Source organism: Pteropus alecto, unplaced genomic scaffold, assembly GCF_000325575.1.
Source record: "Pteropus alecto unplaced genomic scaffold, ASM32557v1 scaffold39, whole genome shotgun sequence".
Classification (NCBI taxonomy): Eukaryota; Metazoa; Chordata; class Mammalia; order Chiroptera; family Pteropodidae; genus Pteropus; species Pteropus alecto.
Window position 1 is genome coordinate 9451193 of NW_006443568.1, and position 21688 is coordinate 9472880.

Genomic DNA, 21688 nt, shown 5'->3' on the forward strand with positions numbered 1-21688 from the left:
CCTCAAAACTGCCCTATTTGCTGGTCATACGACCACACTTATTTTGTGAAAATTTATCGAGCTGCACACTTATTTGTATATTTGGATTAAAGTCAATAAAAAGTTTGCTTATAAAAACAACAACAAAAGCCCTTGAGGTAGGAAGCTTTATCACCCCTATTTTACAGATAGGGAAACTTAGGCTCGAAGAGATTAAGTCATTAGCTCAAGATCACAGAGAATAAGTGCTGGAACTGAGACTCTGGGGCCTGTCCCCTTGACCACAGCTCTTAATGCTTTGCTCACTGCCTAGCCTGTTCAAACACTCAGTAAACAGTAGCTTTTATTATTATTAACATTTTACATTTTTGTTGTTTTAAATGTCTTCTATTGTAAATAATGCCTCAGAATGTATATTTGGGCATTTGTGGCTTTTCTCTGCTTTTAAATTTTTTCCCTTAGATATAATAACAGCGATAGAATTAACTGGGGTGGTGGGGGGAGTCTACGGCCATGCTACCCTGAACAAGCCTGATCCCGTCTGATCTCGGAAGCTAAGCAGGGTCGAGCCTGGTTGGTACTTGGATGGGAGACCACGTAGGAGGACCAGGTGCTGTAGGCGTAAAAATAAAAAAAATAAGGGATTGTAAGCTAACAAGGTCCTTGCAATCTGTGAGGTCAACCAAGGGTTGCCTAGCCTAAAAAAAAAAGAATTAACTGGGGGAAAAGGGACCCAAGGAGCTAAAGTGCTCGAGGTTACGTATAAGTAGTGGTGCTTTTGGAGCAGGGTGTAGGTTGTTCACTTCATAAGGGCACATGATCTAGGGGTGAGTGGAGGTACCCTAGGAGGTCCAATAGGAGATAAGCCTTGGGCAAGGTTTGACTGAGCAAAAGAGACAGGGCATTCCAAGTGGAGGCACATAGGAGGGGAACAAGGAGGGTGTGATGGGGAAATAGTAGCAAACTAGTCAAAAAGGATCAGAGAATCAGAAAAAAGAGGGATATTAGGAGGTAGGTAGGGCTGGATCACTCATTCATTCCACAAATATTTGCTGGGCTCCTAGTGTATGCCAGGGGCTGTGGATAAGCAGTGAACAAGCTCATCTAATTCCTCCATTCATGGAATAGATACTTTCTTGGGTAGGGGTGGGCTGGGGACAGACAACTGACAAGCAAATTGAGTAAAAATAATTATAGATTGTGATAAATATTAAGAAAGAATCAAACAAGTGTTGAGTCCAGTAGTAATGGGATGGGTTCCTATTTAAATAGAGTGGTTAAAGAAGGCTTCTTTGGAGAGATAACATTTTAGTTGAGAAGGGGAAGACTATTTTAGGCAGAGTACACAGCACGTGCAAAGGCCCTGAGGTGAGTACTACAGATAGAGCATTCAGGACCACGCAGAAGAGAGTCTTCAGCAGTTGTAAGTTCAGAAGCTACTTCAGATGGTCTTGAGCAAAGGACTCTTCCCTCCATCTCAGGCTGATCTTTCCTCTGAAGTCAGCCACACTTTTCCATCTGTCTGCTGGTCGACCCACAGAGCGGTCACCTCAAAGTCATGTGTCTTTTCCCAACCGACTTCCCAGTTCCAATTGTCTTTCTAGTACTCTGCACTCTCCCAGACTCTTGCCAAACTCCCTGAGTCTTCTTTGTTCATTCTCTCACATCTGTCCCTTCTTTGGTTACCTTCTTAGAGCAGGGAAGCAGCCAAGTCCTGTGGTCACACACAACAAGCACTTTGGAGACACACAGACCTGGGTTCAAATCCCAGCTCTGTCATTCAGTTAACTTCACTGGGCCTTGGTTTACTCATCTATAAAGGCGAGTTATACCTTGCTGATGACTGAGAAGTAAAATGAGATGACAATGTAAGTGACAGCAGCTGACACACAGTAGGTATTTGATAAATGACAGTACCTTGCCCTTTTCCTACCAATCTTGGGAATTGTCTTGTTTTCTTCATACCCTGACTTCATATTTGGGAAGCAGAGAGACGGTAAAGGTCTTGGATAACCACTGACTCCCTAAACATCTTTCTAGAGGAAACTAAATCCCTAAGTTTCCCTTTTCAAAGTACTTTAAACAGCTCACTTGATTTGTAATCATATTTATCATTAACTGAGTGTCTACTACATGCTGGTTACTGTGCTAAGTGCCTTATATATGTCTCGTCTTTCATCCTCATGACAATTCTGTGAAGGAATCCCATTATTACCCTCATTTTATAGTTCAGGAAACAAATTCAGAAAAGTGAAGTGATTGGCTTAAAGTCACATAGCTCATTAAGAAATGAAATTGGGACTTGAGCCCATGTTTTTCTGGCACCAAAAATCTGTGTGCCCTAGACCATCCTGCTTCACAGCCCATTATTTCATTTCCTGGATGACAAGAAGCCCAGGGAGGTGAGAGATTTTCTCAGTCTCCTAATGGACTGGACACTAAATGAGGCCCTAGTGGGCCTGGCCCCAGACCCTAAACTTGCCCCAACTGAGCGAACTGGGAGGCCTCTGACCTCAGAGTGGCCCAGACCTTCCTCCCCGAGCTGGAATGAGGCCAGAGCAGCAGAGCCATACACAGACGTCTCTTTCAACAGGACACTGAGCCTGAGTCATGGGGTATTTATAGATGAGCCTCCTCTTTCTTCTCTTTAGCTTTGCCAAAATTTATCAGGTTCACTTGGGGCTCGCAGGGTGACAACCTGTTTATCATCCAAGGTGCCCAAACAGACTGTTGGGACATCCTCTGAGAATGAGGATTGGACCTGACCGTGTTTAGACCTGACCTGACCTGACCCCCCGACTGCCCACAGCAGATTGAGGCAACTCTCCCCACCCCAGTTGTTCCACCATCTCCCAAACACCACCACCGCCCTGCAGGCCCGCCCTCACCACAACCACATACACATCCAGTGGACTCATGGTCTCCGGACAGAAATGATGCTTCTCTCAGGAAGACCTCTTGGATTGATCTAGCCCCACTGATCTTAGGGAGTGAATTCCCTCATTGGTCGGATGATTGAATTAATCATAATAACATTGATTGAGGACCTTCTCTATATCAGATATCACGCTAAGAGTTTTAACATTACTTTTTTTAATCCTCAGAATAATTTTATAAGTTGGATATTAATTTAATGTCATTTTTATAGATGAAGAAACAGGCTGAGAGAGGTAATGTAATTTGCCCAAGACCACACAGCCAGTAAGTAGCAGGGCCAAGCTTAAATCTAGTCCTTTCTTGGTTTCAGAGTCTAAGCTGCGGGAGACCTTGAGCAAATTACTTCCCGTCTGAGCCTCAGTTTCTTTATCTGTAAAATGGAGACACTAATACCCACCTTTCACAGTTGTAAGGACTGATTAAAACTGGTACATAGTAGGCTCCCAACCACTGACCGCTGCCCCCTCCCCGCCAACTGCCACTCCCAACAATCAGTAAATTAGCTTATTTTAAGCTGCATAAGACAATCAGCCAAGTCACAAGTGACATCTGGCTCAAACTTAAGGGATTTGAATCCAGGACCCAAGCTGTTCCAGCCACCACTGCCCACTGCCCCACCCTTTGTTTCTTTCCAATAGCCAGGCTTCAGGCCCGGAGTGACTCAGAATCCAAGGGCTGAGAGGGTTGGAGGGGGAGAGGCGGGGAGAGTGATAGGGTGGAGGGGGAGATAAGGGATTAGGGGGGTTGGCTCTGTGCAGAGGCACGGTGGACTGACTAGGCTCTTACTCCTGAGATCTATTTTGGATGGTGCCAGCCTCACGGCAGCTGGAACCCGAGGTGTCAGTGCTGAGTTAACGGAGCAGCCTCTGGGGCCAGATTTAGTGGTTGAGATCTGACCCAAGATGGGTGGTGTGGCCGTGGCACTGGAGAGAAACTGCTTTTGTGTTTCCTAGTAGGTTGGGGGCTCCTGAGGTTCTGAACCCTGCAAACATCTGTGGACTAGGTTTCTGACTCTTCGTGGAGGGCAGCCTGTTCCTCCCTGCTCTCTCTACCCCTTCCTTCCCCATCCCAGTGCAGATCCCCTAACTCGAGATTCGGAAAGGTTTGGGTTCAAGGTCTGGCTGTTCCATTTACTATCTGTGTAACCTTGGGCAATGTACTTAGCCTTGGCATTCTGATCTAGAAATGGAGACAGTCATACACCTACCTCATGGGGTTGTGATGATGAAATAGGGTCCCCTTTGTCCCCCTTCCTCCCACTCCTCCTCACCCTTGGGGCCCATGAGAGCAGTGGCCTTTAAATGCACTCCCCCAGGCTTTGACCTGGCTGTTCCAGGGTTCCAGGGCCACTCACCTCTCACAGTGTTTCCAGAAGCCGTGATCCTAAGTCCCGCTCTGGCCTGCTGGCCCCCAGGGCTAGGCTCTAACAGAAGAGAGGGCCCAGCTCACTCAGCTAGAACTCACATTTCTTGCTGGGCATTGTTCGAGGGGCTCAGTGAAGAGGCTCAGCTCCTTGAGTTCTAATCCATAAGAAAAGTGACTTTTAAACAGTGGGGATTTTTTTCCAGCCATTTTCTATGCCTGTACAAAAATTTTGATATATAAATTTATATACATATACTATATATAATTTTTTAGTAGAAAATAATCAGATTACATATAAGTGGCATATATTTTTCTGTTTGTGCCTAATGATATATTGCTGACATCTTTTCATATTGGTATTCAAATAGAAAGCTTGTCATTTTTTTATTGGAGGAATATTTACGTTTAAATGTATATTTGTTTTATCCAGGGACAGTTGGAATGCTTATCGTGGTATCTTTTTGCTTTCTTTTTTAGTAAACTTTTTCTTTAAGTGTAATATACATTCAGAACAGTGTACAGTTTATAAGTGTACAGTTCAAGGTGTTTTCACACAGTGAGTCTGCCTGCATAGCCCAAACCCAGGTCAAGAACAGATCATTACTAGCACTCCTGGAGCCCTGCTTACACCCCCTTCCAGCCACCCCCAACCCGCACCGAGGTTAACACTATCCTGACTTCTAACACCTTAGATTAGTTGTGGGCTCTTTTGAATTTAATAAAGACAGAATCATACAGTATGTACTCTTTTGCTGAACATTCTCAATGAGATTCATGTGTGGTGTTTTGTTCATTCTCATTGCTGCACAGTGTTTACCATGTGACCACACAACAATTTATTTTTTCCTTTGGTGGATATTGGAGTTGTTTCCAAGGTTTTGCTACTATAAACAATATTGCGAAAAAAAATTCTCGTATGTAAATACATCTGTATATCTGAATCTCTCTCTCTTTCGAGCTAGCTAACTATATTTCTCATCATCATCTTTCTAGTTTTTTGATAAGGTAAATTCCTCAGAATACAACTGCTGGGGCACATGCATGAATATTTTACATTTTGATTTTTTCAAGTTGCACCACCTCCCCCAAGGTCAAGAGTAATGGCAGTGTCCATGGCCCTATACCTTCGCCAACCTTGGAAATTGTTAATCTTTAATATTTTTTTTGTCAATTTTTGTCATTCTGGTAGAAAAATCAGATCTTATTGAGATTTTTAACATTAGTGAGGACAAGCACCTTGTTTTGTTTGTTTTTGTTTATTCTCTGTGAATCATCTTTTTGTATCCTTTGCTTGTTTTTAAACCTTTAGTGTATTGTGAGGATTGAGACTTGGTCTTTACCAGTGTTTCTACTGTTTTCTCCCAAGGGTCACTTGTCTTTTAGCTTTGTTTATGGAGCAACTGCCAGTTTAAATATAGTTTGTTTTCCTCCTGCTTACTGCTTATGATCTGGATCATCCCGAGGGTGTGATTGGCCAAACCCCAGGTTCAAGTTGGTGGGGGTGGGGAACAGCAGGCCGGGTGGGGTGAGCAGCTGGCCCCCAAGACTGTCTCTCTGTGCAAGTGCAGAACATCTGGGTCAGCGCTGAGCCCTGAGGCCTTGGGTTTGCCATGAGTCTTCCTCTAGTCCCTTTTCCAAGTCTTCCCAGAGTATGGGGGCCAGATGGGTGAGCCAGGGCCAGTGCTAATGGGGCCATAGGAGTGAAAGTTTAAGAACAAGAGCTCAGTGGCCCAACTCTCTGAGTTTAAGGCCTGTCTTAGTCTGCTCAGGCTGCCATAACAAAGCCACTGTGGCTTAAACAACAGAAAAACAACAGAAATTTATTTATCGTGGTTCTGGAGGCTGGGAAGTCCAAGATCAGGGTGCTTGCAGGTTTCATTCTAAGCCTTCTTCTCTTGGCTTGTAGATGGCTGTCATCTTGTGTGTGCTTATGTGGCCTTTCCTCAGCAATTGTGCATGGGCGGGGTAGGGGTGGGCCCTTGTATCTCTAAGGCCCTAAGGGCATTAGGGCCCCAAGTCATGACTTCATCTAACACTACCTCCAAAGGCCCCATCTCCAATTACCATCACATTGGGGATTAGGGCTTCAACATATGAATTTTGGGGGAGACAGTCCCTAACAATGTTCCACACCATTTCCTAGAAATGTAACTTTAGGCAAGTTACCTAATCTCTCTGTGACTCCATCTGTAAAATGGGGATGATAATAGTATCGACCTCATAAATTAATAAATAAATGACTAGCTATTAAACACCTAGAACAGACTGTGCTAGCTGGCCTCCAAGATGGTCCTCAATAATTCTTGCCTCCTGTTATTTATGCCCTTGTGTGCTCCCTCCCACACTATATCAGAGTTGGTCTGTGTGACCAATAGAATACCATGGAAGTGGTGGTGTGTGATGTCCGAGGCTAGGTCATAAAAGACATTGCCGCTTCTGTCTTGCTCCTTTGGATCACTCTCCAGCCACCATGCCATGAGGATGCCCAAGCAGCCCTGTGAAGAGGTGTGTGTGCTGAGGGACTGAGGCCTCCCAACAACTTGCCAACCATGTGAGTGAGCCATTTGGGAAATGGATCCTCGGCTCCAGTGAAGCCGTAGGATGAACTGACTGCATCCCCAGGCAACATCTTCACTACAGACACCTTAAGACAGTGAGCCGAACCACCCATCTTAGCTGCTCTTGAATCCCTGATTCACAGAAATGGTGTGAGATAATAAATGTTTATTATTGTCATAAGCTGCTAAGTTTGGGGAAAATCTGTTTTGCAGCAATAGCTAATACACAGATCATGGGGTTATCCACAGTAACTGTTCAGTAAATGCCAGCCCGTATTATTCCCATTGGCTGTGAAAATATTAACAACAATGTTTGTTGAATGTCTTCAATGTGCCAGATAAGTGCCATATACCTGGGCAGATGGACTCTTACCTCTGTCCCATCCATTTTCAGCAAGGCCTACTACTGGGGGCAGTCACCCCAAATCTGAAACTCTCAGGGATGGAAAGGCCCAGAGATATCATTATTCTAGCCAACTCTCATTTAATAGATGAGAAGACTGAGACACAGAGGTTAAGTAACCTTCCCAAGGTAACAGAGCTGATATGTAGAGGAGCCTAAACTTGAACTCTGACCCATTAGTGCCTGGGCAGCCTCTTTGTGTTGTTTTGCAGTCTTAGGGCCTTTTAGTCAGGATTTATTGTATCTCTATTTATAAAGCACTTTCAATACTTTATTTCAGGATCATTGATGTAGACCCCCCTTCAGACCCTATGAACACCCATGTCTCCTGGGGCAATCTTTTTCTCTAATGGCCACCCACTCCCCAGAGCCCTTGTAGTTAGCTGCCCGCAATAACTGTCAGACCTGGGGACAGAGGGAAGAGGCCTATGGGGCTCCCAGCCCTGAGCGATAAGTCCCAAGATGGTATGCTCCCCTTCCATGGACCATGGGCCAGGGTCAGGGGACTTTTCCCTGGCTTCTGGGGTACTGCATCATACCCCAGACCCTATAGAACTATCTGTGACATCTGTTCTGGCTTTAGCCTCCATATCAAATGACTTATTTGTTTGATCCCATGATTTGGGATGATTCTTTAATGAGGATGACTTTGAAGCATGTGACAGAGATCTCAAACTGTAAGAAAATAAGAGCTCCCCTACCCTTTTCTCTGAGGGTGCTTTAGGCACCACAGAGGCTCGGGGAGAGGGGAAATCCAGAGGAAGAGGCAGGGCAAACCCCATCCTCCAGGGGCCGTCATGGGGGCCAGGAGAAGAACAGCACTCACGTGGAAAGGACCTGCTCAGTGATGTACCAAGCTATGCAGAAGTGAAAGGGGAGATGGAGGGTGGTTTCCTCTCCAGCATCACCACCCCCAGGCCTGTGTCATCCATCCTGGGTAGAGCTCCTCTGAGAACCCTGCCAGTGGGGAGGGGAAAGGACCCTCAGGAGTCATCTCTTTCAGTTGCTGCATTTGGCAGATGAAGACTCTGAAGGTGGCTGTGGCTTGCTGGGCATCACATTGCTGGTCTCTGACAGAGCTAGAGATGGAGCCCAGGTGTCCGGGCACCAGGCCAGGGCTCTCTCCCCAAATCGAGAGGCCTCAAGATCTAGGGTTTCTGAAAAGTCCCCTCTCGAGTGACAATCAAAGGGCATAGACTTTAAGGTTAAATCAGCTTGTTCAAACTCTGCCTACACTAGCCATGGGACTTGGGGGCAACTCCGTATGCCAGTCTGCGCCTCGGTCTCCTCATGTAAAATGGAGATAAGTATGGTCTACTCGTATTTGTTGTGATGACTGAATGAAATAGTGCCAGGGTGCCCAGCTACTTGCAAACATTAAATCAATCAAAAATAGTGATGTAATTACAATTACCTTCCACCTCTGCCTTTTCCTTGCCAAACCAAGACCATTTTCCCTGCTGCTTTTCCTGCCCCCTACTCAGCTGGGATCCCCTCAGACATAAAGCTCCTCCCATTAGTAACACAGACTTTGGGAGTAGTCCCAAATGAGAAGTCTGTCTCTTAGCTGTGTGATGGTCCACAAGTCACTTAACCTCTCTGAAATTCAGTTCCTGATATATCAAAACGGGAATCCCAATACCCAGAATTATTCTCTCAATGGGCACAGAAGAATGGGAGGGAAGGCTATTGTTAGAGATTAAAAGAGATTAACGAAACAAAAACAACATACCTCGTGTAAGACCTTATTTGGATCAGATTTGGACAAACTAACTGTAAAAAGACATTTGAGACAATCAGCAATTTCTGAAAATGATCTGGGATTTAGATACTATTAAGAAATTATTGTGATTTTGCTAGGTATGAAAATAGCATGGTGATTATGAAAAATAATTCTTATCAGTAATGCTTACTGAAGTATTTAGGGTTGAAATGACTTGATAACTAAGATTGAAATATTCAGAAAAAAGAAGCATGTGGGGAGTGGTGTTACAGGTGCAATACGGTTGGGGAAATGTTAATGATTAAAGATGGACTTGGTTACATGAGTTCATTATACTATTCTCTCTACTTCTGTATGTTCGAATTTTTCATTAATAAACAGTAAAAGGAATAAATGAGGAGGCTTGCAGAGAGGAAAACAGTAAAACACAGTAGTTAAAAGTTCTAGGCTCAGATGCACCATTGATATTTAAAGTTTGTCTTTTCATCTGTCAGTCTATAACTTTATAGCATAGTCCAATAACTGGTGATAATACTGGTTTTTAACTTCCTGCTTCTGATGCTGGCTCTGCCACTTCCCTGGCTGGGGGACTTTGGCCAAGTGATTTAACCTTGCTGAACCTCTGTTGCTTAGCTGTGAAACAGGGACTATATCATGACCCCTGCCTCACTGAGTTATTTTGAAGACTAAACAAGAGGATGGATTGAAAAGGCTTAGCACAGTGCCCGGCATGCAATAAGCATTCAATAAATGCTTCGGTGTTAGGAGCACAGGTTTAGGAGTCAAGCTACCTTGGATGTGAACCCTAGCTTGGCTCTGCCACTTGTGGCTGTGTGACTTTGGCCAAGCTATTAACTCTCTGAATCTTGTTTCCTCCTGGGAAAAATGAAGATCATAATAACTGCCTTGCAGGACTGTTGTGAGGATTAAATGACAGGACATGTTTTGATGCCCAGCATGGCCCATGTGGGAATTTCCCTTCCGCACCCCTTGACTTTCAGCAGAGCTGGCCTTGCCAGCTCCCAGGCTGGAGTCGATCCCACTGTCCATTTGCTTGACTTTTGCACCTGGACTGCCAAGTGTGGCTGGGGAAAGTCAACAGAACCATGTGAATGGCTCCTCTCAAATGGCAAATCTATGTTGGGAAACATCAGCGAGGCTCTTATGCTCCCAGACAGTCCTACCACCCCTCTCTGGGTACTTCCTCCTGTGTTTCACAGTAGCTGGTCCAAACTTTTCCCACTATCCATTCATGCTACTCTTCTCCCTGCCTCAGCCTTAGAAACTGACCTCAACTCTCTTGACCAAGGTCATCGATATGAGTACCTTTCTCTCAACCTCCCAATACCACTGATTCTTACCTCCATCTTTTCCTTTCTCTTATCCTTTCATCTCAAAAGTCAGAGTGCCCCTCTCCTTCCCAAGGCTTTAGAATTTACTCCATCACCTCTAGCCCCCTAATCTTCAGTATTTTCTCTCCATTGGTTGTACCATCTCAGCCAAAAAAACCTTGCTCAACTACATTAATCTCCCTTAAGTCTTACTGTGACTCTGCTGTTCCCTTGTTCAATTCATTTATTCACTTATCCACTCATTTAAAAAAACATTTGTTGAATGCCTACCATGTGCCAGGCACTGGAGGTACAGAGATGATTAGAGACAGTCTTTGCCCTTAAAGTCTTCAAAGTTCAGAGGGAGAGTCAGATTCGCAGATGGGAGTATGACAAATGAGATGCGAAGATGGACCCGTGCTTGATGCTGAGATTTCCTGGGTGTGCAGTGGGAGGAAGGGGAAGCCCAAGGATGGCTCTCAGCTTTCTGGTCTGTGCCAATGGGTGGATGGTAGTGCTTTTCACTGAGACATGAAATGAGGAAAAGGGGAGGAGGATCTTGGTGTGGGGGGAGATGTTATGTTCTGTTTGGGATATGATGAGTTTGAGGCACTATTACACCATCCCAGTAGAGATCGCCAACAAATCTTCAGTTTAAGGGAGAGAGTGGTCTGAACTGGAATTAGAAATGTGAGGATCATTAGCATAAAGTAATTGAAATCATGAATGTATAAAGAGGACCCTCTGCTGCAAGTAATAGAATAATTATACTATGATGACATTTGTTATGTCACATCTTAAATAGTGAAGGAGGTGGGCAGCACGATGATGGCATCAAGGACCCCAGTACTTTCTCTAGTTCTCCTTTGCCCTTCTCAAGGGACAGATTTCTTCCTAGACTTGTCCTATCTTGGTTGCAAGATGAAATGATACCTACAACCCCCTTCAAAGGCAAGAATGAAGCTTTCTTCTTCTACTTGACTTTTTAACAGGGAGGAAATCTTTTTATTTTTAGGCAAAGGAGAATGGGATTATCGTGATAGTTAAGCCTTTGTTCTCGGTGGCAGTGGAGAGGCCCACCTTCCTGGAGTACAATGCTGCCTGCACAAAACTGCACAAAGGGATGGCCTCTTTTCAACCCTCATCCTCCTCTAGCCCCTGGCTGCCCTGGCATCGTTGACCTTTACAGTTAAGTAGAGACAAGAGAAATTTGGGCTCCTGAGTCAAGCATATCTGGGTTCGTGTCCTCGAGCCACTTGCAAGCTGCGTGACCTCAGAGAAGTTGTTTTACCTCCCTGTGCCCGAGTTTCCTCATCTGTAGAATGAAGAGTATAATGTTGTGATTTATAATAAGAAATATATATTTGGTCTTCACCTGCCCATTTCTGGCTCACAGCTGAGAGTGATAAAAGTCTTTTGTTATGTGAATGAGGTAACTTAGAAGCACCAAAGGATGGGGGCTAGTTGCCAGGAGAACCAACCTGGTGATTAGAGAGTTGGAACTTCTTCCCCATCTTCCCCCCACTCAGCAGAGCTGGCCTTGCCAGCTCCCAGGCTGGAGTCGATCCCACTGTCCATTTGCTTGACTTTTGCACCTGGACTGCCAAGTGTGGCTGGGGAAAGTCAACAGAACCATGTGAATGGCTCCTCTCAAATGGCAAATCTATGTTGGGAAACATCAGCGAGGCTCTTATGCTCCCAGACAGTCCTACCACCCCTCTCTGGGTACTTCCTCCTGTGTTTCACAGTAGCTGGTCCAAACTTTTCCCACTATCCATTCATGCTACTCTTCTCCCTGCCTCAGCCTTAGAAACTGACCTCAACTCTCTTGACCAAGGTCATCGATATGAGTACCTTTCTCTCAACCTCCCAATACCACTGATTCTTACCTCCATCTTTTCCTTTCTCTTATCCTTTCATCTCAAAAGTCAGAGTGCCCCTCTCCTTCCCAAGGCTTTAGAATTTACTCCATCACCTCTAGCCCCCTAATCTTCAGTATTTTCTCTCCATTGGTTGTACCATCTCAGCCAAAAAAACCTTGCTCAACTACATTAATCTCCCTTAAGTCTTACTGTGACTCTGCTGTTCCCTTGTTCAATTCATTTATTCACTTATCCACTCATTTAAAAAAACATTTGTTGAATGCCTACCATGTGCCAGGCACTGGAGGTACAGAGATGATTAGAGACAGTCTTTGCCCTTAAAGTCTTCAAAGTTCAGAGGGAGAGTCAGATTCGCAGATGGGAGTATGACAAATGAGATGCGAAGATGGACCCGTGCTTGATGCTGAGATTTCCTGGGTGTGCAGTGGGAGGAAGGGGAAGCCCAAGGATGGCTCTCAGCTTTCTGGTCTGTGCCAATGGGTGGATGGTAGTGCTTTTCACTGAGACATGAAATGAGGAAAAGGGGAGGAGGATCTTGGTGTGGGGGGAGATGTTATGTTCTGTTTGGGATATGATGAGTTTGAGGCACTATTACACCATCCCAGTAGAGATCGCCAACAAATCTTCAGTTTAAGGGAGAGAGTGGTCTGAACTGGAATTAGAAATGTGAGGATCATTAGCATAAAGTAATTGAAATCATGAATGTATAAAGAGGACCCTCTGCTGCAAGTAATAGAATAATTATACTATGATGACATTTGTTATGTCACATCTTAAATAGTGAAGGAGGTGGGCAGCACGATGATGGCATCAAGGACCCCAGTACTTTCTCTAGTTCTCCTTTGCCCTTCTCAAGGGACAGATTTCTTCCTAGACTTGTCCTATCTTGGTTGCAAGATGAAATGATACCTACAACCCCCTTCAAAGGCAAGAATGAAGCTTTCTTCTTCTACTTGACTTTTTAACAGGGAGGAAATCTTTTTATTTTTAGGCAAAGGAGAATGGGATTATCGTGATAGTTAAGCCTTTGTTCTCGGTGGCAGTGGAGAGGCCCACCTTCCTGGAGTACAATGCTGCCTGCACAAAACTGCACAAAGGGATGGCCTCTTTTCAACCCTCATCCTCCTCTAGCCCCTGGCTGCCCTGGCATCGTTGACCTTTACAGTTAAGTAGAGACAAGAGAAATTTGGGCTCCTGAGTCAAGCATATCTGGGTTCGTGTCCTCGAGCCACTTGCAAGCTGCGTGACCTCAGAGAAGTTGTTTTACCTCCCTGTGCCCGAGTTTCCTCATCTGTAGAATGAAGAGTATAATGTTGTGATTTATAATAAGAAATATATATTTGGTCTTCACCTGCCCATTTCTGGCTCACAGCTGAGAGTGATAAAAGTCTTTTGTTATGTGAATGAGGTAACTTAGAAGCACCAAAGGATGGGGGCTAGTTGCCAGGAGAACCAACCTGGTGATTAGAGAGTTGGAACTTCTTCCCCATCTTCCCCCCACTCTGGGCAGGGGAGAGGGGCTGGAGGTTGAATCAGGCGCCAATGGCAAGTGATTTAATCAGTCATGTCCATGTAATGAGGACAGGGTTTGGAGAGCTTCTAGGAGGTCCTGAGAGAATAGCACACCTGGCAAAGGCTTGGAAGCTCCCTGCTCCTTCCCACATACCTTGCCCTATGCATCTCTTTGTGCTGGTTGGAAAATTACTGCTCGGCTATCGCCCATGGGAACATAACGCTCTAACAATAAGCTTTCTGCTTCTCTACCCCCGCTTGCACAACCGACCTGTAGGTTGACAGTAAAAAGAAGAAAAGTAGATTTGTGTGTTCAAACAGGATGAAGAATGGGGGTTTAGGTCTTAAAAACCCTGTACCTCTACATTTCAGGGCTGCTTGATTTGGGGTCTGCGTACCCCTGGCAGACCTAGCTGGCTGAATAAAGTGTGTGTTTCCTATAACTCACTGATTTCTGGTAGTCCGTGTGTCTATCGGAGGCTGGCGGCTACATCTTCTGTCTGGCTGCTCCTGAATTATATCTTTTTTTAATAATAAATCTTTGATCGAGTAAGTAAAATATTTCTCTGAGTTGTGCGAGCCATTCTAGCAAATTAATAGAATCTGAGGAGAGGAGGTCATGGAAACTTCCAGTCTGTAGCCAGTCAGTCAGCAGCATAGGTAAGAGCCTAGGCTGATGTCTGAGGTGGGGGATGGTTTTGTGGGACTGAGCCCTTTACCTGTGGAATCTGATGCTATCTCCCAGGTAGATAGTGTCAGAATTGAGTTGAATCTTGGATACCATGCCAGTGTCTGAGAATTGTTTGTTGGTGTTGGGGTACTCCTGCCCCTATGTCGAAATTAGGTCCAGGAATCCTTTTCAGGGATATAATAGTTCTTACATTGTTGAGATGATGAAATAATATGATGCATACAAAGCACTTAGCAAAGTGTCTGGCACATAGTAAGTGCTCAGCAAAAACTAACCATTAACATTTTGAGGGGACTACCTTTTCTTGAAATTCCCAGCCCCTTGTCCTCTAGGCCTCCTTCTCTTTCTCTGACTGGTCCCCCTCTTCTTTTCCCTCTTACTCCCAAGATTGGGTTCTCTGCCCTTACTACTCACTAGGTCTTGTCTTAGGGCTCCTCTCCAGGCTGAAGCCAGCAAACCTACTCTCCTGCTGTCCCTCTTTTGTGAGATCCTGGACACTCCTCCTGTATGTTCCACACTCTCTTAGGCATATCCTGAGGCTTGATGTCACTTCCCACTCTCACCCCAGCACCTTATACCTGGTAACCCTAATGTCCCTTTGCATGAGATTCTACCTTAAAAACAGCCATTAGAACTGCTCTCATGACTTCTACCTGCCACCATGGAAGATGTCCAGAAGGACATGGAAAAAACATTAAATTGATGCAGAGGGGAGCATGTGGATAACTTCCAAGCGACTAGGTAGGGCTTAGTTATTTCTATCTGCCTCCCTAGGCTGTGAGCCTCTCAGGGCAGGGAAAAGGATTACTCACCTATCTGTCACCTTGGTGCTTGCTGTGTAGTTAGTACTCAGAAAAATATCTGATGAATGAATTAAGATTCCTTGCTTTGCTACTCACTTTCTTTGACTTTGAATAAGGTCCTTATTTGACCCCAGTGTCAAATCTACAAAATGAAGAGATTGGACTGTTTTAAAGGAGCCCTTTCAGCTTTAAAGCGGCATTAGTGGCCAAGGGGTGGGAGGACAGGCTAGCCAGGACAGGGGTCTCAGGGTCTCCAGCAACATGCTATACTCAGGTCTGAGACAGAGGGATGGGCTCTGAGAGAGGGGCAGCCGTGCCCCCTCATCTTAGGAGCTGCCCAGGACTCCAGAGGAAGGATAGACCTGATTATGGTCAGTGAGGAGCACTGGCTGTTAACCTCATAAATCCCAGTGGCCCATTTTCTGAGTCCCATCCCCAACTCACCAGCCTGGTGTTCCCCAGTCCTCCCGTAAATCTGCCCATGAACAGGCTGTTCTTGTTTACGACCCCCATCCCAGGGGAACAGCGATTGCTCATCCCTACATGTGATTTGAGAGGCCGGTCGTGCAGGCCTGAAGGAAACACAAGCCCCGCCAGCTGTACTGGCACCAGAATGCTCAGCTGGTTCCCTCCTGGGGCTCATGTGACCTGAGTCTAGCTATAAATATCAGAGGGGCCTCAGACCAAGACAGAATTCGGGCGCCAAGAGAAGAAGGCTAAGAGGCTCCCGGCGGGAGTTTTGTGACAAAGGCGAGACCCAAGGTCTGCTTAGAGCAAGACAGGTAAAAGAGGCGGCCAGGTGGGTCCCACACCTCCCAACAGTATGGATTATAAATCAAGCCTGATCCAGGATGGGAGCCCCCTGGAGAACCTGGAGAAGCAGTTGATTTGTCCCATCTGCCTGGAGATGTTTACCAAGCCTGTGGTCATCTTGCCATGTCAGCACAACCTCTGCCGGAAGTGTGCCAGTGACATCTTCCAGGTCAGTGCTGGGCATGGCCTCATTTGGGGAGTCAGGTGGCTACTCACCTTTCCTGTGATGAAAGGAAATTAGGTCCAGGAATCCTTTTCTCTTAGCCCATCTCTCTTAGCCCAGAACCCTTCTAAACGGGGGCCAGTTCTTTCCCTTTTGAAGTGAATCTCTGCATCAGCCTCTGGACTGGGCCGAGGGGTCTGGGGAGGCGGCTGTGGCCGCCCGTTCCTTTTCCATGACGCACGTTTCCCCTCCCCACCCTGCCTGTGGTTCTGCCACCTGCTTCCTCTGCCCTGAGCACCACAGTTGACTCTTCAATCAGGAGTCAAATGCCTCAAGTGATAAGTGAGGGAGGCAGGCAGAGGAGAGAGAAACCAGACCCCTGGGGCTGGAGCCAGCTCCCTGGTGGCAGGTGGCCCAGAGCTTTAGGAGAATGGTGGCTGGGAGGCACTGGGCATGGAGACATCTTCCCTTTCGAAGCTGTTTCCTCTAATATAGGGCAGGAGGGGCTTCATCTCCCTAAGAAAGCAATGAGAGTAGATGTCCTGCCTGGGAGGCAGGACTCAAGGTTCCCCAGAAGCACTTTATAAAATGTTCTCTCACTATTTTATCTTTAAAGTAACTGGCTCCGATAATGCCAATTTGACCGAGGCTTAGAGAGATAAGGTTGCTTGCCCAAAGTCATTCAGAGAATAACCGTGACTTGAGCCCAGGTCTGCTGACTCCCAAACCTGTTGATCGCTTAGTTGCTTCTCAGAAGCCCCCTGGGTAAGTGGGCTGCCTCCCATCTCAGGACAGGGGCTCCATATTTGACAAGGTCATGTGGTTTGACAAGAATGGTTGGGGTAAGCAGGGGGAAGGATAATCGGAGATTAGAAGGGGCAGGGGCTAAGAAGGGAGCCCAAGCCGCACCTCTGCCCTTGCTGCCCGCAGGCCGCAAATCCCTACTGGACTAACCGGGGAAGCTCGATGTCCATGTCTGGAGGCCGTTTCCGCTGCCCCTCCTGCCGCCATGAGGTGATCATGGATCGTCACGGAGTGTACGGCCTGCAGAGGAATCTGCTGGTGGAGAACATCATCGACATCTACAAGCAGGAGTGCTCAAGGTCAGTTCGCTCGGGCGCTGGAAGCCCGTCCTCCCTCCCCAGCTGTTCTGTGCCCATCTCTCTGAGGCTCCTTCCTCCTTCATCTACTCCAGATCCAGTCCCCTGGCTGGACAAGCTACACTGGCCAGTCCAGAGAGCTGTCTCCCTCAGGCAGGAACAGAGGCTCACTCTGTCCCCCAGGCCTAACTCTTGGCATCACTCAGTGAATGGCCCAGGCTTCCCCTCCTGAAAAATACTGAGACAGGAACCAGGGGAAAGATGAGATATGAGAGGGTGACAGAGGCACTGGGGCCAGATAAGTGGCCCTGATAAGCAGAGAAAGTGCCCAGTGAGAACATAGCCGGTTTCTCTAAGTTCATAACAGCTATGAATCCATGTGCCCAGATTCTTTGCGCCAGGAGGCACAGCCCTGGGCCCTGGGAACGCTTCCTCCTGCTGTTTCGCAGCAACCTTATGGAGCAGGCCTGACTTTTATCATCCCCATTTCACAGCCGAGAAAGCTGAAACTCAAAGAGGTGAAGTCAGTTACCCGAGGTTTCCCAGGTGGGAGGTGGAAGATCTGGGAGTGGGCCCGGTCGATGGAGCTCCATCTCCCTCCCTCTGTCTCAGGCAGAGTTTGTGAGTGGTGGAGGTTGGGTAGTGTTGGGCCTCATACTGGAGAGAGACACAGCTACCAGGGGGATCTTTACAAATCAGGGCATCCCGACACGACTTCCAGGCTGCTGTCCTCACGGCTCTTGTCCAAAACCATTACCAAATATCTGTCTGCAGGCTGTGTCCTGCCCAGGGAAAGGTGACAGACCAGTCCTCGTGAGAAAAAGCCCTGGCCTGGTCTGACTCTGTTACTGATGTGTTGTAGGATCCTGTGTAAGTCTTTGGGCCTTCGCGTGCCCTGCTACAGAGGGAACAGTAAGCTTTGTTATTGTGACTGTCAAATAGGGTTTCTATGGAAAATGTTAAAAATCTCAAATATTTATTGAGCATCTACTGTATGTAGGCACTGTACTAAATATTTTCCATGGATTATCCCTATTGAATTCTCACAGTAATTCTATAAGACATTCTTACTCTCATTTTATGATGAGGAAATGGAAGCTCAGGGGGTATCAGAGATTTATCCAAGTGGTAAAACTGAGTGGGAGCCTGTCTGACTCCATGATGAACACGCCTAACAGCTATTGTCTCACAATGCGAATGTATTGTTGGTCATTATAATCACAATAAAATCAATATCGCACCAAAAGATTAGCCCACCCAGTGTTGACCTATGAAGACCATGTTGTGTTCCAACCCTTTGAGGCCTTTCTGTATACCTGGATGACAATGGTAGCTGCCTTTATCGAGGGTCTGCCCTGTGCCAGGCACTACACATTCAGTATAGACAACTCCTGCCATGATCCTAGGAGCCCTGGGAGGAAACGAAGGCTCAGAGAGGTGAAAGCACTTGTCCAGGGTCACAGAATGAATAAATGCAGAAAATCTGGATTCCAACCCAGATGCTAAAGCCTGGGCTTGGGAGATGTCTGCTATATTAGAAGCTGGGAAATCACAGGTATTTGTGATACCTGTGACTCTGAGTGAGTGTACAGTCTGGCTGGGGAGATAAGACCTAGACCCCCTCCACCCTCCAAATTGAATCTCAAGTAGGAAGTGACCGATTTCCTGAGAGAAGCATAGATAACATAGCAGAGACCCTAAGTGGAGAGAGAGAGAGACAAAGGGAGAAAGACATTCTAAGAATGTGTGTTTGGGACAAAAGAGAAGGAAGAGACTGGACTCTGGAAAGAGTTTCTGGCCAAGGTCAAGGCTTGTGCTGGACTGTCGGACTGTCCATGCACTAACTGCCTCCTTCTCTGAGCCTTGGGGCACCCTTGTGTCATGCTTACTGATTTATTATTTCTATCTGTATTTAATTACTACCTTCTCTGTGCCAGGCACTGCACACTGCAGATTCAGGAGTGAAGAGAATAGGCAAGTTTCCCTGCTTTGATGGAGGTTACAGTCTGGTGGATTAAATATAGAATTCAGTGAAGCCATGAATATAAATTGCTTCACTCACAGCCCAGCTGCAGAAACCAAGAGCTATGGTGACTATAATTAGAGCAAATGAACTCTAGCCTCCCCCGCCTTGACTGGCTGGGCGACCTTGGGCAAGTCAATTCACCTTCCTGGAGCCCAGTTTCCTCTTCTCAAAAATGTCTCCAGATCTGACTCTGGGATTCTACCAGCCTTCCTATATCTAGGCCAACTCCATCACTGGAGTTTGAATCCTAGGATGTGGGGACAGACTTGGTGTCATTGGCTTCCCTGGTCTTGGGTCCCCAAAGGATAAAAAGAAAAGAATTAGGGACAGCCAACCACTGAGAGCTCAGGTCATAGATCTGGGGTGGAGCTGTGATTGGAGCTAGGGGAAGAAACAGAGACTCGGGACCCCCACCATGTAACATGATTATTCTCCACTTCAGTCGGCCTCTGCAGAAGGGCAGCCATCCAATGTGCAAGGAGCACGAAGACGAGAAAATCAACATCTACTGCCTCACGTGTGACATGCCCACGTGCTCCATGTGCAAGGTGTTTGGGGCCCACAAGGCCTGCGAGGTGGCCCCGCTGCAGAGTGTCTTCCAGGGACAAAAGGTACTGGCCTGAGCCACTTCCACCCCAGCCTGGGCCTGCTGGGCATGGCCTGGTGATTCAGGATGTGGATTTGATCCCTGTAGATCTGCTAAGCTGGCCTTTCAGTGATGGTCCCTCTGAAGGGACTTCCCAGGCCACAGGGATAGCAGCCCTTGCCTTCCTGGGGGAGGTGGCTGAGCTCATGGGTTATACTTAGAGCCACTTGAGAGCACCTGGGTGTGGCCACAGGGGAGAGACTAGACCCCAGGGCCAGGCCACTAGGGGACTTCTCAGGCCATGACTTCTATACCACAGTGTGCTTTGGGTGCCAGATAACTCTTCCTATGCTGGTCACCTCTCCCAGTCTTCAAATTCCTCTGCAGCAGGAGGCAGATGAGAGCCCTCTCCCTGTATGTCTGGGTCTATGGGAGGCCCACTATCCTGTCCGTGCAGTAAGCTGTGGCCCCTCTTTCCATGTTCTTTCTTATTCACCCGCTCTTCTCTTGATCTCTTGTAGAACTCTCAACTCTTTCTCCCTTCTTTCCTAGAACAAGCCCCTCTTCTGCCAGTACCTTGCTATGTATTTTGGGCAGCTCACTTCCTCTCTCTGTGCTTCATCTGTAAAATAAGGGCAACAGAATCCCTCTGATATTCTCTGCCCTGGACCTGAACTGTACCTTGGAAAGAGGGGCCAGACAGTTACTAGAGGCTCTTTCTAGCAGAAAGGGGACTGAGAGTGCCATTTTGCTGCCAACTCCCAAAAGGACAGGCCCTGGGACTATTTCTGTCTTTCTTCTGATGCCTCACCCCTTCCTCCCATGTAGACTGAACTGAGTAACTGTATCTCCATGCTGGTAGCCGGGAATGACCGTGTGCAAACCATCATCACTCAGCTGGAGGACTCCAGTCGAGTGACCAAGGTGAGGGGACAATAATTCTGCCTGGGGGGTTAAAGCCTCCGGTGCTGCCTCTGGGGTGAAGACTCACCCATGATTTGTGGTTAAATGTTGGGGCCTGGAGCCTGAGCTGTTCAAACAGGGATAGTTGGGAGGGACTGACTAATCCATTAATCCATTCATTCAACAAATGCTTCTTGAGCGCAGCTGTGTGTCAGGCCCTGCCAAAGGCACTGGGGCTGGGGTGGAGAACAAGACAGACCCAGTCCCTGACCTCAGGCTGTGTCCCACTGATAATTCCCAGTATTGTTTTTAGCACTGATAGTTTTTAAAGCCTTGTTCTCTGGTGTGCTGTAGACCAAGGCTTCAAACTTTAAAATGCTTACAAATCACCTTGGAGTCTTATTAAAATTCAAGTTCTGATTCAGTAGGTCTGGAATGAGGCATGAGATTCTGCGTTTCTCACAAGCTCTCAGGGTTTGCCCAAGTTGCTGGTCCATGAACCACACTTCGAATAGCAAGACCATAGTGGCAGAAGGAAACTTTTCTAGTTCTGCAAAAGCATCTGTGATTTTCTATCTCCACTTGAAGTGCGGACCTGGAAATGAGATGTGGGGAACAGATCATCATATTGCTGTTGGGCAAAAAAGCTGTGTGAAGGATAGGTTCAAAGGAAGGAGAGGAACATTGTTACCACCCATGAGGGGCTCCCAAACTGATAGAGGTGACTAGAACCCCCAGTCTGATGAGCTGCTAATTAAACCCATTTTACAGGTAAGGAAACTAAAAGGTAGCATCTGCCTTAGTGAGAAGGGAGCCTCAATGAGGAGGCCACTAGGGGTGCTGCTTCTCTACTTCTGCCAGGACCAACTGATGCACAGCTACAGGAAGCCAGACTTGGTCCTAAGATGGGAG

At 46.8% G+C, this 21688-nt stretch overlaps 1 protein-coding gene and 1 pseudogene across 4 annotated transcripts in view; both read left to right on the top strand.

Moving 5' to 3' along the window:
* The window catches only part of TRIM63 (tripartite motif containing 63), a 42955-nt gene that overhangs the window by 16833 nt on the left and 4434 nt on the right, over window positions 1-21688 (top strand). For 3 of the 4 annotated variants that reach the window (XM_015598888.2, XM_015598891.2, XM_015598889.2), the window contains 4 exons: window positions 16036-16167; window positions 17092-17264; window positions 19730-19898; window positions 20702-20797. In XM_015598888.2, coding sequence (XP_015454374.1) covers window positions 16093-16167; window positions 17092-17264; window positions 19730-19898; window positions 20702-20797 — 513 coding nt within the window. In that variant the 5' untranslated portion in view covers window positions 16036-16092. Of the gene's footprint in view, window positions 1-14094; window positions 16168-17091; window positions 17265-19729; window positions 19899-20701; window positions 20798-21688 lie in introns of those variants that run through there. The other variant, XM_006924397.3, reaches the window with a different exon arrangement.
* Window positions 483-601, top strand: LOC112473102 (annotated as a pseudogene).